This window comes from Vicia villosa, linkage group LG5, assembly GCF_029867415.1.
Source record: "Vicia villosa cultivar HV-30 ecotype Madison, WI linkage group LG5, Vvil1.0, whole genome shotgun sequence".
Lineage (NCBI taxonomy): Eukaryota > Viridiplantae > Streptophyta > Magnoliopsida > Fabales > Fabaceae > Vicia > Vicia villosa.
In genome coordinates, this window is record NC_081184.1 from 80,618,323 (window position 1) to 80,642,862 (window position 24,540).

Genomic DNA, 24,540 nt, shown 5'->3' on the forward strand with positions numbered 1-24,540 from the left:
GGACACCTCAGCAATAATCGAAAGGGACTATCACATCATCGTAGGCAACCTCGAGGGACGAGATCATATAACCGAACCGAAGGCAGCATCATTGGGACTTATGATCTTTTGTGACAAGAATGAACTGAGGGCAACATTGCTGAGGTGTCCTCGTATTCGAGGGACTTGACCCTCGAGGGACGAGATCATATAACCGAACCGAAGGCAGCATCATTGGGACTTATGATCTTTTGTGACAAGAATGAACTGAGGGCAACATTGCTGAGGTGTCCTCGTATTCGAGGGACTTGACTATCCTGCACTGGAAAGGCAACAAGGCAACAGGCAACAGACAACAAAAGGGGTTACCATAAAAGGTGTGTGTGGCACAATCATGTGGTTCAGTTTAATTATTTTATCTTGTAATTAGTGATCTAAGTTATTTAGCAGGCTTGCACTCCCTAGGATTACTAACCATAGCAGAAAAACAAAACAGCAAAATTAAACCCTAATTACTATTACAACCTCGGATCAGATACATAATAAGGCAAAAGGGCTTGTGGGCAAACCACAATAAAAAAATAATTAAATAGATGATAAGTTTAGGGTTACCACAAAGTTTAAGCTTTAATCAATCTGGTTAACCCTGGATGCCTGGATGCTAGAATCAGGTGTGGTCGAATTTTGAAGGTTCACCATGGAACTGCAAGCTCTGAAGCGTTGGATTAATCCATGCGTGAACAAGCTATGAATGTCTCCAAAACAGTCCAATGCTCACGATGGCAGTACCTCGCAAAAACAAGAAAATGGTAGTACGGATATAAATAAGATGACGCGTGAATAATGATAAAGAAATATTAACAATTAATCATAATTAACAAAAAAAAAATCTAAAAAGAAATTAAAATTAAGAAACACAATTTTATATTTTAATATGAGAAAATAAAGTCTAAATCTAACACAAAATATCTTTATATTTTTATGTCAATTAAAAGAAAAAGGAAACCATTAAAGAAAACTATTATTCAAAAATAAAACCAAAGATAGGGTGCAATATGCAACGGGGGCGCTGGGCCCATAATCAATACAAGACCATGTTAATTCAAAAACAAAACTCAGCCAAATTGGGGGAGGTGTATCGCATAGGAATAGGTGATGATGTAGTAAAACCGGTTTGGACCTTAAGTCACCAGCAGCCCAAATGAATAAAAAGAAAAACCCTAAGACAAAGGGGTGAGTCGTCCGCCCCCCTTCACTCTGTTCTTTCATTCGGCCTCCCTCTCTCTCTCTCAATTCATCGCTTTCTCCCTTCAAACTAACCGCAAAAAAATTATGAAACAAAGTTACCAACTCGCTTATATTCCAACTCACACAGAAAACCTAACATCTCAGCACTAAATTGAATGGCATATGGACACATAATCAATCAATTGGCATGGGATTTATAATCAACACATACAAGCAACAAATTGGCAACAAGAATTTGATGTAAGGGAATCGAAAATTACCCCAATCTAGTGGTTGGCGGCAGCCTTAGGAGGACTAACAGTGACGCTACATCCTGTGTATCGAACTGTTCACTTTCTTCTGTTTGTCTTGGATTAACACAACCACCATGTGTGATAAGAGGGGTTTTGCTACTACCATAAACTAGGGTTCTACTCAAAGAAAAAAGAGATAAAACTTGAGACAATAATAAAATTAGTTTTCATTCAGCATGCTAAGAAATAGAGGTTGCAGCTCTATAAATACAAGATATAAAAATATGGGCCTTGGGTAACACTGGTTCGGCCCACTTGGAGGAAAACATAAAAAGCTGAACTTAAAAATAAGGATTTAATTCATAACATAGTCTTGAAGCCATGTGGGCTTCCTCACAATTCTGTTGGGCCTATCACTACTATCCATCCCAATGAGAACCTTGTCCTCAAGGTTAGACCAACTTCTTGGAAGAACCGGCCCACTAGAAGGCCCATGAATCAGCGGTGGAATAGGGTTAGCAGCAACATGGTGAGAGGTTTCCAGCTGTATTGTGGAGTTTGAATGAAGAGGACGCGTGGCAGTGGGAGGCTGTAGCAATTCCGAACGTTGCAAATCCAACGGTCCCATTGGCAGACCCGCGGGTAAGTTCACGGGTGGTTGGGAGAAAACTTTGGGCAGTGTGTCATTTAATGGGATAGGTTGGGAACAGCTGGAAGCACATGGTTTTGGTGGAATTGAAAACGCGGTTTGATGGACTGGTGGGCCACCATTCACGTGAGCAGGTAGGGAGGGTTGGAATCCAATGTGATCCAACGGTGCAGATGCTGGGATAAGGAGATCTGAAGGCTGCATGTGCTGCGTGAGTGGGAATTGTGTCTGGCGCGTGAGATTGGGAAAAGAGTCACAAGTGCTGTACTTTAAAGTCTTGGAAAAAGACTTAAAGTCTTTAGATAAGTCTTTTTTTTCAGAATGCGTAACTACTTCTTTATCTCCTTTCTCTCCCAACGAATCTAATACCACAACCGAGTCTGCCATGGTGTTTTGCAAACCTTCTCCCCTTGAATCAAACACATTTCCGTCTTCATCCTCTTCCTCGTTTTCCTTCAGATTCTCCGGTAGAGGTAGCGGTACCACCGTTGGGTCTTGAGTATGAAAGTATCTAAGCTGAGAAACATGAAAGACTGGGTGGATCTTAGAAGTCGGTGGTAGTTGCAGCTCATAGGCCACCGGACCGATTCGACGCAGAACAGGGAAGGGGCCAAAGTATCGCTTTGAAAGTTTCTGAGAAGTTCTTCGCTGAACAGATGTTTGTCGATAAGGTTGTAACTTTAGCAAAACCAGATCTCCAACCGCAAAGGTAATCTCTCTGCGCCGTTTATTTGCTTGTTCTTTCATGTTCTTCTGACTGCGTTGTAGATTGATCTTTAATGCATCGAGTACGGTTTGTCTTTGTTGTAGTGTTGAGTCCAGTAAAGGGATGGAAGAAAATCCTTTGACATAATCTTTCACTGCCGGTGGAGATCGACCGTAGAGAGCTTCGAAAGGCGTCATCTTAATAGAAGAGTGGAAGGTGGAGTTATGCCAGAACTCAGCTAGATGAAGATATTTGAACCACTGTCTCGGGCTATCGCTTGTGAAACACCTTAGGTATGTTTCTAAACATCTGTTTAAGACCTCTGTTTGACCGTCAGTCTCGGGATGATAAGCGGTACTGTATTTCAGGGTCGTGCCTTGTACGCGGAAAAGTTCCTTCCAGAAAGTGCTCAAGAAGATTGGATCTCTGTCAGACACGATTGTTTTCGGGATACCGTGAAGTCTACAGATCTCAACTGAGAATCGCCGCGCCAGATCTACGGCGGAGAACTTTGGTGGTAACGCAATGAAATGGGCAAACTTGGATAACCTGTCGCAGACAACCCAAATGACCGTATGCCCAAAAGACTTCGGAAGGTGAGTAATAAAATCCATGGACAAATCTTCCCAAACTTGTTTAGGAATTTCCAGTGGTTGTAACATCCCTTGTTTCTTTGTTGTGAGGTACTTGTTGTGTTGGCAAGAAGAACAGCACCGAACATAGTGCTTGACGTCTCTAGCTATGCCAGGCCAGCTGAAGGTGGCCGAGATACGAGCCAAAGTCGGTTTCAACCCTGAATGACCTGCAGACGGTGTGCTGTGACATTCCTTAAGCATCGAGGCTCTAAACTCCAAATCATCAGGTAGAAAAATACGATTTTTAAAGTACAATAGCCCTTGTTTGAACTCAAAATGTGTTTGCATCTTCTGGTTATTTAGACACTTAGTAACAAAATCTTGCCCTGTTTTGTTTTCTGCGTAGTACTGCTGAAGATGGGAAAGGAATGTAGGAATTGTGGAGGAGATTGCAAACATAAGGGAAGTCTCTTCTGGTTTTCTGCTCAAGGCGTCAGCCACGCTGTTCGTTTTTCCAGGTTTGTAAAAAATTTCGAAACTAAACCCTTGCATTTTCGCCGCCCACTTTTGCTGTTCTGGTGTTTGAATTGTTTGAACCAAAAGATTTTTAAGACTTTTTTGATCTGTGAAAATATGGAAGTGTCTTCCAATGAGGTACTGACGCCATTTTTTTACCGCTTCAGTTATTGCATACATCTCTCGAGCATAGACCGAAGCAGCTTGCAGTCTGTGGCATAGTTTCTTGCTGAAGAATGCTAAAGGGTGGCCGTCCTGTGAAAGAACAGCTCCAATGGCTACAGCAGAGGCATCAGTTTCAACAACAAAGATCTTGCTGAAATCAGGAAGAGAAAGAACAGGAGTGGCAGTCATGATTTTCTTTAAATTTGTAAACGCAGTCTCTGCATTTGTATTCCATGTAAACTTAGTAGTGGAACGTAATAAATCGGTGAGGGGAGCGGCGAGTGTGGCGTAGTGACGGACAAAACGTCTGTAAAAACCGGTGAGGCCCAAAAATCCCCTGAGTTGCGTGAGTGATAGTGGCTGCGGCCAATCAACAATTGCTTGAATTTTGTCTGGATCAGGGGTAACGCCACTTAACGAAATGACATGACCTAGATAATCAACTTTAGGAACTGCAAAAACACACTTAGAAAGTTTTGCAACAAACTTATTTGAAGCAAGTAGGTCTAAAATCAAAGTCAAATGAAGTAAATGATCAGAATAAGAATTACTGTAAATTAAAATGTCATCGAAGAAAACTAAAACAAACCGTCTCAAGTAAGGTCTCAAGAGATCATTCATCGCCGATTGAAAGGTACTAGGAGCATTAGTTAGGCCAAAGGGCATCACCAAAAACTCATAGTGCCCGTCAAAGGTTCTAAATGCCGTCTTGTGAGTGTCTTCGGGTACAACCCTAATTTGATGGTAGCCTGACCGTAGGTCAATCTTTGTAAATAAAGTAGCAGAACCCAACTCATCAAAAAGCTCATCAATGGTGGGAATGGGAAATCGGTCTCGTATAGTTACTGCATTCAATGCACGATAGTCAACACAAAAACGCCATGAACCGTCTTTCTTGCGGACTAGGAGAACTGGGGAGGAAAAAGGGCTAGTACTTGGTTTTATTATGCCGTCACATAACATCTCATGAATTAGGGTAGTCATTGCTTCTTTTTGTGAATGAGGATAGCGATAAGGTCGAACATTGATGGGAGGTGTATTGGGGTTTAAAGGGATGTGGTGATCATGTGGACGACTAGGAGGTAAACCATGTGGAGCTTGGAAAACCGTAGGATACGATTTGATAAGGGCAGCTATTTCTGGTGGTGGAGTGATAGGTGGGTTTTCATGGGAGTTAGGTGGATCGTTTTGGATTGGTTCAATGCATGGTTGGTAAATTAAAAGGTGCATGGATGCAACTGAGTCAGTATGTAAGAGATGGCAAAGTTGGGTGAAAGTAGAAGGGGAGGGGGTCTGGGTAGCATCACCTTGAATAGTAATCTGTTTAGACTCATAGGTGAAAGAAATTTCTGGAATAGAAAAATCAGCGACAATGGGGCCAAGGGTACGCAACCATTCCATTCCCAATACTACATCAGCTCCTTCAATTGGGATTAAGTAAAAAGGAATAATGAACAATTGGTCCTGAAGTGTGATAGGGACTTTAGAACATAGACCTGAACATTGTAGCTTAGAGCCATTTCCCACCATGACAGAAAAATTAGGGATGTGAGTATTAGGTATTTTGAGGTGTGTTGCGATTCGAGGTTGGAGGATGTTATGAGTACTGCCCGTATCTATGAGAACAGAGACAACCAGCCCATCAATCAGTCCCTTAAACTTCAACGTCTTTGGAGAGAATTGCCCACTTGCAGCTTGTGGTGAGAGCTGAAAATAAGTTTCATCGATGTCTGTGTTCAAAACAGCCTCTGAAGGAATATCTTCGCTGATGTCATCATTGGCAGCTGTTGAAATTTCATCATCAACCATAAGTAATAAGAATTTTCCATTTGAACACTTATGACCCGGAATAAACTTTTCATCGCAGTTAAAACATAATCCCTGGGCCCTTCTTTCGGCCTGTTGTGTTGGTGTAATCCGTCGAATTGGAAAACGTGGAAGGGAGGTGGGTTGAGAGTTAGCTGGTTTGGAGACAGCAGCCATAGTTGGTGAAAGTGGGGTTTGTTTAGGATTGTTAGGTTGGAAAGGGGTACTGCCATATGGGCCTTTGAACTTGGGTTTAGAGTCCTTTAGCTTTGCTTCAATGAGTTTAGCGAGGCCTATTGCATGAGTGATGGATTGAGGGCGCTGAACAGCTAATTCACTACGGATTTCAGGAATTAAACCGGAGATAAAACAATTAAGAATTGCATCCGGGGGTAATCCAATGACACGGTTTCCCAATTTTTCAAAGCTGGCTTGGTATTCCGTAACAGACCCATGCTGTCTAAGTTTGAACAATTGAGCTTGATGGTTTTCGTACGTTGAGGGACCGAAACGTAGTTCCAAAGCCCTTGAAAAAGCTTCCCAAGTAGTAAGTTCATTGCTTTGAAACATCCATTTATACCAACCAAGCGCCTCACCTTTCATATAAAAGGCTGCCATAGGTAAGCGATTCTCAAATGGAATACTATAAAAAGCAAAGAATTGCTCCGCTTGAAAAAGCCATTCTAAAGCATCCGTTCCGTCAAAGTAATTTAACTCAATTTTTGGGTGTCGAAAACCAGAATTAGGTGAGGGGGAAAATGGAATTTGGGTGGCTTGAGGGGTATAAGGGTAAGAAGCGTATGAGGGTGGTTGGGTGACGGCTGGGATTTGGGAAAAAGAAGTATAAGGTGGGTTTGGGGGGTGTGTTAAAAATTGAGGGGGCTGTGTGTAATTTGGGGGAAAAGGATTTGTAAATGAGGTGGAATAAGGATTTGTAAAAGATGTGGAATAAGGGCAGAATGCAGAATTGGATGTGTGGATTGATGAAATAGGGCGAGTAAAGGTGGACGAAGGGGGTGGTGGTGGGGTATAAAGTTGGGTTGAGATAAGGGTGGAGTTGATTTGGGGAGATGAGGACGTGAAATTCATGTTAGGGTTCCCCAAGGTAGTTCTGGTGGTAGAAAAAGGAGGAGATGTAGGGGTAGATCTGGTTGTAGGGATGGGGGTAGATGTAGGGGTAGATCTGGTGGTGGAGGTGGGGATAGGTGTAGGGTTAGATCTAGGTATAGCAGCAGCTGCTGTCATTGCTGCAAATTGCTGGTTCATAAGAGCTGTAAGGGCAGCAAAGTTGTTGTTCATGGTGGACTCCAAGTTTGTGTGGTTTGTGTGGATCTGCCCTAGCTGTAAAGATACAGCTTGGTTATTAGCTTCCATGGAAGATTCAAGATTCTCATGGGTAGAAATTAGGTTTTCAATACGTTGATTTGTGGCATGAAGAGTATCTTCAATGTCTTTGGGTGTAGGATTGGCGGGTTTGGGAGGCATTGAGAGGGGAGATGAAAGCACCAATTGATAAGAGGGGTTTTGCTACTACCATAAACTAGGGTTCTACTCAAAGAAAAAAGAGATAAAACTTGAGACAATAATAAAATTAGTTTTCATTCAGCATGCTAAGAAATAGAGGCTGCAGCTCTATAAATACAAGATATAAAAATATGGGCCTTGGGTAACACTGGTTCGGCCCACTTGGAGGAAAACATAAAAAGCTGAACTTAAAAATAAGGATTTAATTCATAACATAGTCTTGAAGCCATGTGGGCTTCCTCACAATTCTGTTGGGCCTATCAATGTGCTATTCGATTCGTCTAGAACTCGCCGTTGCGTGTGATGAATCGGTACTGATCTTGTTTCAGCGTCGTTGTTGGACTGAACATGTACTGAAGAGGTTGAAAGCTGATTTTTGTGTGTAATTTCCTTTCGTTGTGATTACGTTGTGTTCGGATGCTTGTTGAAGCACATGTCGTGAAGTTACGAAGTTGCTTGAAAATATTCGATCCGATTTGAAATCGCAGAATTGCCTTGGCTTCGAATTGTGTTGTGAATTTGTCTCTGGAATATTGTTGTTTGAGTTCGATCGGCGAATCCTCATAGCAGAAATCGTGCCGGTTTTGCAGCGACAGAGAAACTCAATTCACTGCTGTGTTGAGCTAATCTGGGTCTGCAACGGTTTTCATCCTCCCAATTGCTTGTTCTTATTCTTTCCCTTCCTCAAAACAATGATTAGTGACGAGTTACGATAGAGAGTGGCTGAAGGTTAAATTAAAAATCTGCAGGTTTGTGCTTTTGAAAGGTGGTAATGGATAGTTGCGAGATCGGGGAAAACACCGACATTGTGCTCCTTCTTTTCATTGAATTTCCTGCAAAATAATTGAACAAAGTGGTGTTGGTCTACTTGATGCATATGTGTTAGTTGTGAGAGTGAGAATAGGTTAGCATTGGAAGAGTTTATGTAAGTGGAGAGGGAAATAAGGGTTCCCGAAGTCCTCTTTTTATAGTGAAGAAATTAGGTAAACTAAAAATATAATTAAATCACAATTTGATGACAATTATCAATAATAATTAAAATTTGAAATCAAATTTGATTTGATCTTAAAATTATAATTATTTTGATCAATTTAATAGAAACTATCCTAAAATAAAAATGGAATAAAATTAATTTAAATATTTTTTGTATTTTGTATTTTTTTTTTTACTAAAAAAGCATGAAATCAAGATTTAAATGGAGAATTAATATTTTTGAAAATTGATTAAAATAAAAAACGAAAATTCAATTTAATTAATAAAAAAAGACATTTTTCCGATAAAAAAATAAAGTTAGTAACAAAATAAAAAGATGGAAAAAATGTTAGAAGTGAGATTCTAACCCTGGACCTTGTACCCACAAGCCTTACCTTCTTACCAATTGTGCTAAGTTATTTATTTGAAATAAAAAGCCAGTTAAAAAGGTATGAAGCATAGACGGACATTTTCTATTTATTAAAATATAAATAATTTAAGAGTAAATTATTATATTTTAAAAAGCCAGTTAAAAAGGTATGAAGCATAGACGGACATTTTCTATTTATTAAAATATAAATAATTTAAGAGTAAATTATTATATTTTAAAATAGACTTTAAATCGAATATTTATAAAAAATTCAAGACGTCAATGTGAATGACCTCAAAATTTTATAAAAAATCCAATTTTGAAATAATTTGAATATTTGAATATGGTGGGCAAATTTTGGGGTATGACAGGAGGCATTACCAAAGGAACAAAGAGGCTAAGAAGGAGGCTTCAACATCACAAGGGAAGGTTGTCAAACCTCAAGAACAAAAGAGGTACTATCCAAAGGGAAAGCTAAACAAGAAGGAGAAGATCATAGCAAATCAGAGGCTAGCCATGAGAGTAGTGCTTCTAAGAGATAAGGAAATAGTCTTGACATAGAATACGAAGTACACTCCGTTGCCTGAAGAAGGAGAACCTGGTTATGATCCACTCCCAAAAGATGAGATGATCGAAGACAATTTGGACGGTGAAGATTTCATTATTAATTGCAGCATTGTGTTTGTTCTACCTACTGAATTTGATCGAGTATCGGAGGTATCGGAAGTAGAAGAAGATTTCCTACCACAAAAAAGCGTCTGGTGAGAAACCATTATGCTACTATGATATGAATAGCGGTGTGGTAGAAGAGAAAAAAAGTTGTGTTTGAAAAGCCTAACCCAGGGATGATGTATCATCTCAAACCCTTGTTCTTAAGAGCTAAAGTGGATGGAATGCTTGTGAACAAATATTTTTTCCACGGTGGAGGGGAAGTTGTTAATTTGATACCTACCGCTTTGTTCAACAGGATGAGAAAGTGTGGTTCTGAACTTCGACCATATAACATGGTTATTTCCAATTAATAAGGGAGAGCCATCAACATATTTTGAGTTATTCAGGTGGAATTGGTTGTTGGTACAACAACTAGGTCGACATTGTTCATGGTAATAGAGTCCATGGCAAATTACAATTTATTGTTAGGCCGGGAATGGATTCATGGGATAGGGACTGTCACATCGACTTTTTATCAAAGAATCTCAATCTGGTGGAAAGACGGCATCGTCGAAAACATCGTAGTCGATCAAAGCTATTGCAAAATCAATGAAACCAAAGTTAGGAGGAAATCTTTCGACCAACATTTATAAAATGTGGCACCTTGTAATGATGCTACAAAATTTTATACCCCCAATGAAAATGTTGGCCATTTTCTAATTTTGGATCCTCATTACGGATTCATCTGGGATACTGAAGGGACAACAGAACCTGAAAGGGTAAATCCACCTACGGGATGGCATGTGGTCGAAAATAATGACCATTGAGCCCGAAGGCTTGGCTCGAATTTCGGGGTATATGGTTGAAAACAAAATAAAATCGACTCTAAAAGGTGAGAAACAACAAAATTTGGCTGTCAAAGCTAAAGTCAAATATAGTGAGAAGGGCCTATCTGGCCAAACAATAGCTTCACAAGCTGAAGGCAGATTGTATTTACAACAACAATCCTTTGGGATTTGAGAAAGATCCAGTGAATTCACAACAGAAAATGCAAGCCCAAGATCCATTAGGGGAAGTGGACTTGGGAGATGGCGGCGCAAAAAGGCCAATGTACATAAGCATAAAAGTGGAATCCAAGATGAAAAAGTGAAGTTGATTAAATTATTAAAAGAATACAAAGATTGATTTGCTTGGGATTATGGCGAAATGCCTGGTTTAAGTCGAAATATGGTAGAACATTGATTACCGATTCAACCAGGAAAGAGGCCAATTAAACAACAACCTCAGAGGTTTTCCCTAAAAATCACAATAAAAATTAAGCAAGAAATCGAAAGATTGCTTAAAATCAAGTTTATTTGAAATGCAAGGTAGGTCGAATGGTTAGCTGATATTGTACATGTGATAAAGAAAAATGGAACTCTTCGAGTTTGCATAGATTTTGGAGATTTGAATAATGCAACTCCTAAAGATGAATGTTTGATGCCAATGGCAGAAATGTTGGTTGATTCAGAAGCACGTTTCAAATATTTAAGTATGCTCAATGGATATTTTGGATATAATCAAATTTTTATAGACGAAGAAAATATACCTAAAACAGCATTTTGATACCCAGGTGCTCTAGGAACTTATGATTGGGTTGTGTTACCTTTTGGTTTATAAAATGCAGGAGCAACCTACCAAAGATCTATGAATCCTATGTGTCATGATTTTATAGAAAATTATACATTGATGATATTGTGATAAAGTCCTTGTCAGAAGAGGGCCATTTGGACCACCTTCGACGATCTTTTAAAAGAATGAGAAAATATGGATTGAAAATGAATGCACTAAAGTGTGCTTTTGGTGTACATGCACGAGACTTTTTAGGCTTCGTCATGCACAAAAAAAGGCATTGAGATCAACCAAAACAAAACAAAGGCAATTTTGAATCTCAAGCCTCCTTCAACGAAGAAGCAGTTATAATCTTTGTTAGGGAAAATCAATTTCTTGAGAAGATTTATATCAAATCTAAGTGGCAAAACGAAGGTCTTCTCACCATTACTCAAAATCAAAAAAGAGAGTGATTTCTGTTGGGGAAAAGAGAAATGATAGGCTTTCAATGAGATCACGACTTATTTAACAAATCCTCCTATTTTATTGACTCCTAGTAGAAATAAGAGTATGAGACTGTATATAGCTGCATCTGACTTGACAACAAAAAGTATGTTAGCCCAAGAGGATGATAATGGTGTCGATAGACCTATTTACTACCTCAGTCCAGTATTAATAGATGCAGAAACTAGATGCAATATGATTGAAAACCTGTGTTTATGCTTGTAATTTTCATGTACAAAATTGAAGCAATATATTAAACCAGTTGATGTTTATGTTTATTCAAACTTTGATGCAATTAAACACACGTTGTCAAAGCCTATCTTGTATTTTGTGGATTGATTCACAATGTTGATGGTGTGTTGGTCCACAGTTTTACGGGTATAATTAGTTATTACAACATCCTTCATGTTGAGCTGATGACGATATATCATGGTTTGTGTATGGCCTAAGAACTTGACATTAAAGATCTAATTATATTATTCTGACTCCAACTCTACTATCAAACTTATCTCAGAGTCTATTAATGTTTGGCATCACTATGCCACGATTCTTCACAATATTAAAGATCTTTTCTATTGGGAATGGTGAGTTCAAATATTTCATATTATTAGGAAGAGAAATGCTTATGCTGACTATTTAGAAAAACATGAAACTGATAATGATAAGGTGTAATGATCTTTTGCGGAGCCTCCTGTTATAATCATCACTTTTCTATTAGTTGATCTTAGTCTATTTTTTATTGTTTGGTAATCCGATATATTCAAAAGAGAACTAAGGGTTCTCGAACCTGTTTACAAGAAAGAATGAGACTACGGCTCGACAAAAAGAAAGATTACTATCCAATTGAAACTCAAGATAAATAAAACAATGGGTTTTTGCTAAATTTATAGAAATTATAATTTAGATGAGTAATTTTTCCGATGAATGACCATCTCCAAACCAACGCCTTTATGTTCCACACCACGTCTAATATGTTCCGTTCATCATCAACTATCTAACTAAGAATAAAACATACCACCAAACACCCTAAATTCCCCTTAATGAAAAAAATAATTACCCTTACAAAAGCCCTTTATTTTAATTTGCTAAATCAAGGTTTTATTCCCACCAATCACATTTCTCCATTCTTCCAAATGGCACTCTCTTTTCGTATTCCTTTTCATTAATATACCTACTATTAACGACTGAATTTTTCCCTCCAACCTTTCAAAATCCAATAACTTTTTCAAAAAAAAATTCCACTTCCCAAAGGAGAGAACGTGCATATTGGGTTCTCTCCCATTCTTTCGTCTCTCACCCGCTCTCTCTCTTCCTTCAACTATTCAAACCCTAAATCCAATGGTCATTCCCTTTCTTCCTCATCTTCACTTCTCTCCTTCTCTGATTCAAACCCAAAATCTGCCTACATCAAAATTCTGCTTCTGGTTCTTATGATTTCGATCTCATAGTTGTTTTATTTCTACTGAGACAATTTTTCTGGTTTTTCGATTCTTCTGGTTCTTGTGATTTCAATTTCGATTTCGATTTCGGCTCTTTATTGTCGTTGATGAACCAATCTTTCATTATTAGAGGCGGAGAGGTAGTGTAAAGGTGAGATTGATAAAAGTTTCCGTTATCAAAATGATTCCTTCAACCATGATCGTGAACCAATTAGAATAATGATGCTATTGTTGTTGTGTGTTTGGTTTTGTTTGTCATGCCTATTTTTGTGTAAACTTGTAATTGTTTTTCTGGTAATGAAGCTGGTGAAAATCTTAAATGCTTTTCGTTTTTTTGATAATGATGCTATTGTTGTTCTGTATTGCAGATCTGTGTCGCGGTTATGTTGCTATTATGTGTTGCCCTTAAGTTGTTGTTGTGTGTTAGGTTTGTGGTGGGTCATATTTACCTCGAAGAACAAGTGAATTAACCATGTTTTTCAATCATTTTTGAACTACTATAGTATGCTAAATATATTCAGATGGATCATGTGTGAATTGCAGTCTTTACCATTCCTATTAAGCTAGAAAGTACTGATCTACAAAACTTTACTCTGTTTGAAATCATTTTGCAGAGAGTGTGGGGCTGAGTAGTGCAACCATATAGTTTCTAAAAGGTGTCTTTAAATTGTTAGATAAAGTAAAGTTTTGTAATAGTGTTTTTAACACTGTTAGATACAATATGCATATTGTAGAATGGATCTTAAATGCCCTTGCATCTAACATTCTCCCGCTTTATTGTAGGTATGTTCTATGTTAGAGCTTATGCATCGAAGTCGGTGTTAATGCAATTCGCGGTTGATTCACTGTTGTTGTTGTTTGATGTGGTTTAATCACAAAGATCAAATCACTGTTGTTGTTGTTTGATGTGGTTTAATCACATTAATCACAATTTACTTTAAATCTAAAAACACTGACCGATAAGGATTAATTAAACTCAGTATTGATGATTTGCAATCGTTTGTTGCTCAGAGGATTTATATGCCAATCATGATGTCATGCAAATAGTTGAGGTGTGAATGTTGTCAAATCTATATTTTGATATGTAATTTTGTTTATGCTTTTAACAAATATTAATAATTAATAATTCCTCATACATTTATAGGTCTTGGACGAGTGTTTACGTGATAAGCACTTGCTTGCTTTACTAGAAAAATAACAATATTGACCAGCATAGCCTAAGCAAAAAGAATTGTGCACATCAAAATTAGAAAGACTTGAGTTGAAGAGTTGCCAAAACCTGCAATTATTGCCTAAGCTACCACCAAATGTACATTTTATAAATGCAAGTGATTGTGGTTCAATGGAACTCTTATCAAATCCACAAGAGATATGGGATCACTTGGCATCATTTGCCTCTGATAAGGTACACTACACTATAACCGTGCATCTCTTTCTTTTTATAACACAGTTTGTAGTTCACTTTTTAACATTCTGATTTCGCTGTAACAAAGGTTGCTTTTTCGGTCAGTGATTTGAATGTTGTGAGTTTGTTAGTATTCTTGAGCTTCATTTTTGGACAGCATTATATATTTATTAGATCTATACTGGTGTTGGTTTTGGTTATATTTTGTTTGGGTGACTTTTGTATGCTAAGTGGAAAAGTTTTTATAGATGCAGGGTGATCAAATGAAAAACAGGGTGATCAAATGAAAAACATTGTTGTGGTGGATGCTGAGTACATATTTAGTGTCCACATTAGGTGTGTTTATTTACGACACTGATATCCCTTAAATTACTCATTAAAAATTTAGTGTGCATATTAGGTATGTTCAACAATCTGCTATCCCCGATTTGATTCTAAGGTGCACTCACAGCCTTCGATTGTATTTCAATTAAAGGTATTTTTTCCCTGCATCATGTTATGATTGTGTTTTAAATATCGAAAAAAGTATTCACGTGTTTTTGTAATGAATTCTTGCATACAAATAGTGATTTTGATTGCAAACCTATGGCGCACCTCGGAATCAAAAATGATGTTCCGAAGACGATAATGCAGCTCATGAGTGTTGATGGGTTAACAAGAGAAAACATGGCAAGACACTTGCAGAAATATCGTCTTTATCTTAAACGCATTATATGCCTTTTGTTCCTGTACCTGTACCTGTACCTGGCATTCACATATATTATATGTTTGGTATTCTATGATAATTACTTGGGTGTATATCTGGTGCAACATTTCAATGTCTGTTTTAAGGCAAATGCTATACAAATGGAGTGTAGAAGAACTAATCCTTGCAACTGGCGCGAAGGAGTCACTCGACTTCAGCACCAACTCAAGCTCCGCAGTGCTTATAGCGACCTTCCTGTATGTTGTTTTGAATCTACCAACTGTATTTCTAAATTTAATCCAATGTCAATATAATAATTACATATTTACAATAATCTATTTTTGCAACTTTCTTTTTCTTATGCTTATGATAGTTAGTTCATCCTTGATATTTTGATATGGAAAACTCCTTGAAATTTTTTATGGGATAATTCAAATTTTAGAATTGCTTCCAACTGTCATAATGGAAGAGACGATGTATCAGCGTTGCTAGATTTTGGATCTTCCAGTTTTTCACAAAGTGATTTCTCATTTCACTTTGATACAGGAGTGAAGTACATGTCAGGGAAGCAATCATCAATGAGTTATTCATTCCCATCTCTGAGCCTGCAAAGTTGTCTCAGAGTTGATCCACAACAATATTCCCAGTTTGATAATAATTTTTAGAGAAGGTAAACTCTTATTTTTGTTGCTGGTTTCGGGACATAATTTGTGACTGTACTTTAATAGGTTACCAAATCCTTTTGTTGTAAACTATGTTATCCTGTACTGTACTATCTAACAGCTGTAGTATTATGCATGTATATCCAATGTTATTTTATGGTTCAAGGTAGTAAGTATTATCCTCACCTAGATGTGAGCATGTGAAAGCATATGCTTCCGGCCATGCTTTCAAGAAATGACTATATCATATCATTTAAATTTTTTATTATTATTTGCATGGCATCCAAAAAACATTAAATAATTTGAATTTTAATGTGTTTTAATATCCAAAATAACTATATTTCAGAATAATTATGTATCATTATCACTAATCTTTTATAATGTTTACTCAGTAATTACAGTACCTTTAGATAGGAACTAAGAATTGTATTCTCCATAAGTTATTTCAATCATTTATCAATCCAATGAGTTTCAGACTGTTATATACACTGAATTGATTATTTTCATTCCTTGATGTTTAATGTTAATATATTATATACATTTTGGTAAGAATTATATTGGCAGGTGCAGAGTCCTGATTTAGAATCATGTTTTTAGACATATTAACAAAGTTTCCGGTGACAAAACATACAAGTGCTTTGACACGGTGAGTGTGTAGCTAAGAAGGTAACCAAGTTCCATGTCACGTTACTCTGCAATTTTTTTCTATATCAACATGTTTCCAGTACTTATCCTCATGCTACCATATGACTATGAACTGAATTGTTTGTGGACATTGATGATCGAGTCTATTTGAACTATTTAATTAGTTTTGCATAGGAGATCATTGTTTGACTGTTTTTCAATTCTTATGATTTTTTTTGTAGGATGAAAGATATGGCTCCCATATTATTATGCTATGTTAAAAGCCGTTAGAAACCCGTGGGATACGTCTGATGTCCATTTTTGTGTGATTTTGCTTATAGGGTTTGCTCTTATTAATATTGACATATTCTTTTTGGCCAATATTTGTCTGGTCTAAATAATAGGATAAACCCATTAATGTATCTAAACAAACTTGCACATGGTTGTGTTGCCCGAGTTTCCGCCATGATGGAATTGATGGAGCCATGCTAGAGTGTAAGAGACAAGTAACTGATTTTTCATTGTTATAATTATTGATTCTGGATTTTTATTAATAATTTTGGTAAAATTGTGTTTAGCATGAAATTTTGTGGTTTAAAATATTCATGTTATTTTCTATGTAGGTTGTTTCTGAGTGGTTGAGACCATGTGAAATTGCTAGGCAAAACCATCCAAGTTGTTGTCCTTGCTTATTTTCTGGACCTCCTAATCCTATAGATGTTTTTTAGGTTTTGTGATTTACATGTCTCTTTCTATAATTTGTCAACAAATAACTGTTCATTAGTTTTGATAGGTTTAGATTTTTCCATTTCTCTTAATAATAGTATGTATTGATTATGGACGGTTAGGTGATTGGTGGTTTTGAGTGATGATATTGTTTTAATAGAGAGTTCATGCATATCATAGGTGATCATAGTATATAATGAGAAGGGAATCTACACTATCCACTTTTGTGTTTAAGTAAAAGAAGGAAAAAGATTTGAATTCACATTAGTTTCTTATTTTTGATCTCTTTCCCATGCCATATCTGACAATGGTTTCCATTGGCTGGTTTTTATGATGTCTTTTGGAGTTTTAGGCACTGATAAATGTCAGTTGGATTGAAATTTTTTAAAGTTTTCAAGTCTTCAAAATTGAGGACAAGTAAAAATTTATGCTTTATTAGACAAATAATGTATATTATAAATTATCCTTTTAAAAGTAAATATCAACCATAAGATTTATACTTATCACTACAAAATTCATCCAATGTTTGCAGTAATCATGTTAAAATTACACGATTCTGTATTTGATTTGTAAAGTTTGTATCAAACAAAAAGTTTTGGTTTACTCACATAGATTGACTATATTGATCTATTGAAAGATAAGTAATTGTCTTCTTTGTATTTTTTTTTATTTTTTATATTTCATTGCATCTCCTAGCAAGTATACTATTGTAGACATTGAGACTTATTATTTCTTTTTGGATATTCAAATAGGGAGTTTCAAAATGATATATATATATATATATATATATATATATATATATATATATATATATATATATATATATATATATGAGTGTATCCGGTGAGAACTGATATCTATTGTGAGAAACGAGAATTAACAATATTAATCTTCTGATTTAATTAAGGCTTCAGATTTCTTTATTCCATATAAAGAGCATCTTATATAATTTTTTTCATTATACTTAATATTTAAAAATTCCATAAATAGAGAATATAATCATAATTACTTTTTTATTTATTATATTAATATTTGGTATAAATAAAGACTAATATTTTTCTTATTCTAATATTTGATATAAAAAAGACTAATATTTTTTTATTTAAAAAATTAAATAAATAAAAAAAATTTAATTTGCCAATATCTAATAAACACATTAACATTATTATTAGAATAGTAAAATTTACTTAAAATACTGGTAACTTAAAAATATGTAAAAGTAAATTTTTTCGATTTGCTAATAAATAAATCAACTCAATTAAAATATAGGTGATAATTTTAAATTCTTTTCAAATTAATATATACTTAATAAATCAATAATTGTTTTCTTATGGTAAACGGTCACAATAGTTGAAGAAAAAAATAAAACATTTATTAATTTGAAAATAAATAAATCAACAAAATTAAAATATATGTTATCATTTACATTTTTTAATATTTTAGATCAACTAAAAATATAAGTAATAAATCAATAATATATTATTATTTAAAATGGTCACAATAGTAAAACATTCAAAAATAAAAAGTTGCTTTTTATTCAAAGTAGATTTATTGTACTTGAAAATTATAGATCAATATATTAGAACGTTATACTTTTTTTATCAAAATAAATTATAGATTAATATATTTATAATTATGTAATGAATAAAATTACACTAAGTCTAAAACATAAATTAAAGATTATGTATAATTCAAAAATAAACAGTGAATAGAATTGTATCTATTTGAAAGTATAAAATAAATATATTATAAATAATTTGGAATGTTCATTTAATTAAAAACACAATATTGATTTACATCTATGTATTCATTCGATTAAAAATATAAAAGAATGTGAGATTATTATTTAAATATTAATTTCGTTTTATTTATTTGTTTGCAATTTCGAAAAACAAAATATATTTCCAAATTCTACCATTGTGAGCATTTAATATAAATTCACTATAGTGATAATATTATAATAATTATGACGCCTTTTGGATATTGGCAAACTAAAAATTTAAATATTATTTATTAAATTTTTTAAAAATAAAATGAATTAAAAAATATTAGTCTTTTTTTATACTATCAAATATTAATATAATAAATAAAAAATAATTATGATTATATTTTCTATTTATGGAATTTTTAAATACTAAGTATAATGAAAAAAATTCTGTAAGATGCTCTTCATATGGAATAAAGAAATCTGAAGCGTTAATTAAATCAAAAGGTTAATATCGTTAGTTCTCGTTTCTCACAATAGATATCAGTTCTCTTTTTTTTACATAGCTACTATATATAGATTCGTTCCATCTATATTATGTTTTGTTAATCTTAAATTAAGATTACTTATTCAATTTTTAAACTTTTTTTTTGCGTTTATAATACATTATTCATCTTAAAATTTAAATTACCTGTGCGGACGCACGGGTCTTCTACTAGTTTCTAAAAAATATGTCATTCCTCAATATCTACAAGTTCCAACAAATTGCCCAAATAACTCTCTCCTTACCATCCCTCACCTTCTTGCTAGAACAAAAAAAGCTCCAAGAGTAAAATCTTTCTTTAAAACAATCCATCTGAAAGTCCACCATTCCTATCAAACCATCCATCTCCCTCCAAATAAGATAAGAAACTTTACAAGATAGAAAAGAATGATTCAACGATTTGTCAAAGTGACCATAAAAAACACACTTACGATCGTTAATGGATAAATGGATTCCCCTAATAAGGATAAGATCTCTAGTAGGAAGTCTATTTATGCAACACCTCCAAACAAAAGCCTTAATTTTAAAAGGTACTTCCATCTTCCAAATTAAAGAAAGAATGATATCAAACTTGTTACTAGGACCATACGGAACACGAAAAAGATTCATCAACTTATAGAAACTTCTCTCTTCCGCTATCGCCCCCACGTAACAGAATCACTTTCATATGTGCACGGATGAACCGGTTGCAGAACTACATTCAGCACCTGCAGCTGAATTGCAGCTTGTAACTCGGTGGGAGAACTGACTTTTTATTTTCGTAAGAAAACAATGTTGCGGTGAGCAAGAGTCGCCACCGACATTTATTTTGTCCAATTAGGGAAAGGTATAAAAGTACAGGAAAGACCTTTTAAGAAAAGACTTGAGTTCGGGGGTAAGTTATGAAAAGGGAAGGTGTTATCACCCTTTTCATCCGTAGTTATCTACGGGCTCTTAGTTTGCTTAGCTCGTTTGTTTTGTTTGAAAGTCAAAGTGTGTGTGTGTTTTTGAAAAGAAGTGTCAAGACTTCACAATGATCCTTGTATCAGTCCTCAAGGATGTATGCGAAGTGTTTGAAATTTGTTTTGAAAAAAAAGGTAAGTGGTGAGAGAAATATTTTGAGCAAGCAAACTAAGGGTATTTACTCTACGCTTGGTCTCTCCTATACTTTTATGCTTTTCGGAGGGATAGGGCTAACCATACCATTTGTGGGTGGGTAGTCCTATCTATTGGACGTGTTCGGGACATCGAAGGGTCATCGATGGTGGTTTGAAGGCAACACAATAGAGGTACCTTTAGCAAATTCGAAGGGACAATCATCTTTCATAGACAACAATTCGAGGGACTAGATCATGTATTCGTAGGCAGCAATTTTTTGGTCATCGAGGGACCATGATCTTTGATATTTTTTAATCACGGGACATTTTCTATAGGGTACCTCTATATTCGAGGGACACGACCTTTATTCGTAAGGCAAACAAGAGGGGCGTAACCTAGGGGTGAGTGTGTGAACAAGTAAAAAGAGTGTGTTATTTTCAGTTATTTTAGTTTTGAAGTTAGTGAGCTAACGATTGATTTTGAGTTTTATCATACAATCCTATTAAGACATACATCTAAGCAATTATAGCAATTTATATGGTGCGGAAAGTAAAGAGCGGAAATTAAAATGTCCTACGCTATTACAGGGCTTTAGGGCAGTTACATAATAGGAGGTGCAGAAATTTAAAATCCTAGTTAAACTATTACATCCCACGAACAATTACATAATTGAAAATGCGGAATAAAATGATAGATGTACAAAATAAGAAAAAATTTGCGGATGTCCACAACGGTCCAAAGGTTCAAGATAGTAGTACCTTACATCGACAAGAAAATGTTAGCAAAATAACTTGGAATAATGATGAGAAATGATAAAATTTACTCACAAATATTAATCAAAAGGTAACAAAAAGAAGTCTAAAAATTAATATTAAATCTAAAAGAAAATATGACATTTAACTAAAATATATTTTTGGTATTTTTAATTATAAGAAAAAAAAAATTGGTTTACGTAGATTTTGATAAAATTAAACCCAAAATTTATTATGATTAAAAAACTCTAACCTAGTTAATGAAAATAACTAATATGATTAACTTAAGAAAATTTCTTTGCCAACCTCCCAACCCTCTGGTGAAAAATCCAAACTACCCCTGACTTCGGAAATGAACTTCCGAAATGCAAGAAAAAGGTGTTTTCGGAGATGCATCTCCGAAAGCGCCTTTTTTTTTAAAAAATTTGACTTATTTCGGAAGTTCATTTCCGAAAACAGCATTTCGGAAGTTCATTTCCGAAATACTGCGCGTTTTGCAGATTAAGCAAAACAGCCCCCTCCCCCAAATCATTTACCCTAATCTTCTTCAAACTCAACCCCAAAGAGATTTTTGTGCAAACCAGTTCCAAGCTACCTCAAAGGCTCCATCTACTTGCTCTATTACATTCTAAAGTCCTCCAATCTATTCAATAGGTAAGCATTTTGATTTTAAGATCTATGATTAAAATGTATATTAGGGTGTTTACAAATAGCAAAAAAATGTATTAGGTTAGGTTTATACTGATATTTAGGATGTTTAGAATGTGTATACATAGGTTTGAATTTTGATTTTGGGGTCTGCCATTGAAGGTTGCAGAAAAGCTCTACGCAGGGGTGTTTCGGAAGTTCATTTCCGAAAACACCTCCATCCCAGTTTCGGAAATGAACTTCCGAACTGTATCAGAAGTGCAATTTTTTTTTGTTTTTTCATTTGTCTCGCATATTAATCGATTTCGATTTCGATTGTTTACAAGAACATGACAGGCAACCAGCCAGCACGCATCAGACAGGGCAGGGAGTCCCAGACTGCGTCAGCTAGACGCGAGCGGGCGGCGGCGCAGCTGGCGTCGACACGCGGGCGGGGCCGGGGACACCGTGTGCGCGTTCCACAGGACTTGGTGGAGAGTTCATCTCCTTCAGGCTATAGGAGTAGGCTGGCTCGGGTATCTTCTTCCCGCCAGCGAGAGGAGGAGGATGATGATGAGGAGGAGGAGGAGGAGGTCATACCGGATGTTGACCCTCCAGTCGGGGAGGAGGAGGAGCAGGAGGTGGATAGCTATCCGGGAGGGCCTTTTGACACTTCCCTGCTGATTCACTACCAGGATCACGTCGCTCGGCGGATTTGGGAGGGAGAGGTATTTTTTTAACTTAGCCGTTTATTTGTCACCATTTTTTATAATTTTACCGTTTATTTCTCGCTTATTTGTTTTTTTTTGTAACAGGAGAGAGAGCCATTGAAAATGGTGAACCACTCCATGAAGATTTTCAGTCTGTTTAAACCAACAGCTCAGTGGTTTAACGACCACGTGCGAGGTTCAGGGCTTAGCGGGCTCTGCATGACCGGGTACACCACCATCAGCACCGGCATGCAGGGGGCATTTGTGGAACGCTGGCACAAGGAGACGTCATCTTTCCACCTGCCGGTTAGGGAGATGACGATCACCTTGCACGACGTGCAGTGTCTTCTCCACCTGCCAATTAGGGGGCCGCTGTTGCACCACTCCCGGATCCAGAGGGTCGAGGCCATTGAGTGGATGACGCTCTATCTGGGCATGGAGGAGGAGGTTGCTCACTTTGAGTGCGCCACGACTTGTGGGCCTCATGTCCGGTTCACTACACTGAAGATCTATTTTGAGTTCCACCTGGACGCGGCGGCCGAGGCCGAGCAGGAGGATAACGAGCTGTTCACACAGTATCACCGCGGCTGCGCTCTCTGGTGCTGGTACATGCATGTGGTGGGCGCTGCATGCTTTGTGGACAAGAGCGCCAGGTACGTCGATGTGACCTACCTCCGCTATTTCATGGACCTGGATACCGTTCACCAGTGGAACTGGGGGGCAGCTACTCTGGCATATCTCTACCAGAAGCTGAATGAGGCCTCCAACTGGAGGACGAGGCAGCTGGTCGGATCCTGCACTCTGCTTACGGTACGTTTGATTTTAACACATTCTCGTATTTATTTATTTATTTATGTTTCGTATTTATTTTTAATACATTATCGTATTTGTGTTTCAGAGCTGGATCATCTCCTACTTCTCCCGCATCCACGGCTTCCACATCGATTCTGCGTACGTTGACGCCATGCCCAGGGCCTCCAGATACGCCCTCCAGAGGGGGAACGATGCGGTGGGACCATACCGCCTGTACCTGGACCACACGATGCACGACGACGTCACCTGGAGGCCGTTCGCCGACTATGCTCAGGTTGTCCCCTTGGACGGGGTTGCTCTATATTCAGGCTGGTTGGCATGCGGGACCGGCATCATGGTCCGGTATCTCCCGGAGCGGTGCACGCGGCAGTTTGGGTTCGTGCAGATCATACCCAGGTCACCCTTCGAGGCTGCTCCTGACACAGTGACCAGAGTGCAGCTCACTGCCATATGGGAGGAGTGGCAGCATCATGTGGTACCGGAGGAGTACCGTCGCATGCGGGTCATCCAGGACTGGCACAGTGTGGAGGGGTACGTCACATGGTTCTACCGGGTGTCCCATCCTCTCTTGAGACCCGACGTTCCCGGCGCTCCTAGGCCAGCACACGAGGAGATCCTGGAGAACCGGCAGGCGGGGGATGACCACGCCATTGATCTCCTTCCGATCTGCCAGCGGATAGAGATGCTTGGGCGGGACGCGTTGGATCGAGGTGTCATTCATCAGGGCGGACCAGAGGCAGTCGCCGTGATGGAGATCATCGTCGCTGATGCGGGCCGTGCGGCGGGGTACAGGCGGCAGAGGAGGGCCCAGGGTGAGCGGGTTAGGCACACCCAGTAGTGGTGGGTGGGGTTTATTCATTTTTTGATTTTGGATTGTATATTTAGCACACTATTTTTATTTATTTCGGTTTGTATATAATATTTTCATATTAGTATTTTTTTTTGTTTATTTATCATATTAGTGTTTTCAGTCTATCTATGGTTTATTTTATTTGCCGGTAACGTTTAATTAAAATGCGGTTGCGTTTAAGAAAAAACATAAAAAAAAAAACACAGTTTCTGCATAATTCGGAAATGAACTTCCGAATTCACCCCCCATGAGGTGTTTTCGGATGTTCATCTCCGAACGCACCCCCCATGAGGTGTTTTTGGAGATGAACTTCCGAATCAAGGAAATTTTTTTAAAAAAAAAGCGCTTCGGAAGTTCATTTCCGAAGCAGGGGTAGTTTGGGAATTTCGCTGGGGGTGACCCCCCATAGGGAGGTGGGTAAAGAAATTTTCTT

At 37.1% G+C, this 24,540-nt stretch overlaps 1 protein-coding gene across 1 annotated transcript; it reads right to left on the minus strand.

The window, feature by feature from the left end:
• Nucleotides 1-1,815: 1,815 nt before the first annotated feature.
• LOC131604891 (uncharacterized) lies at nucleotides 1,816-7,362 on the minus strand. The gene has a single exon (XM_058877307.1). The coding sequence runs from the start codon at nucleotides 7,360-7,362 to the stop codon at nucleotides 1,816-1,818; it is 5,547 nt and encodes a 1,848-aa protein (XP_058733290.1).
• Nucleotides 7,363-24,540: the final 17,178 nt, after the last annotated feature.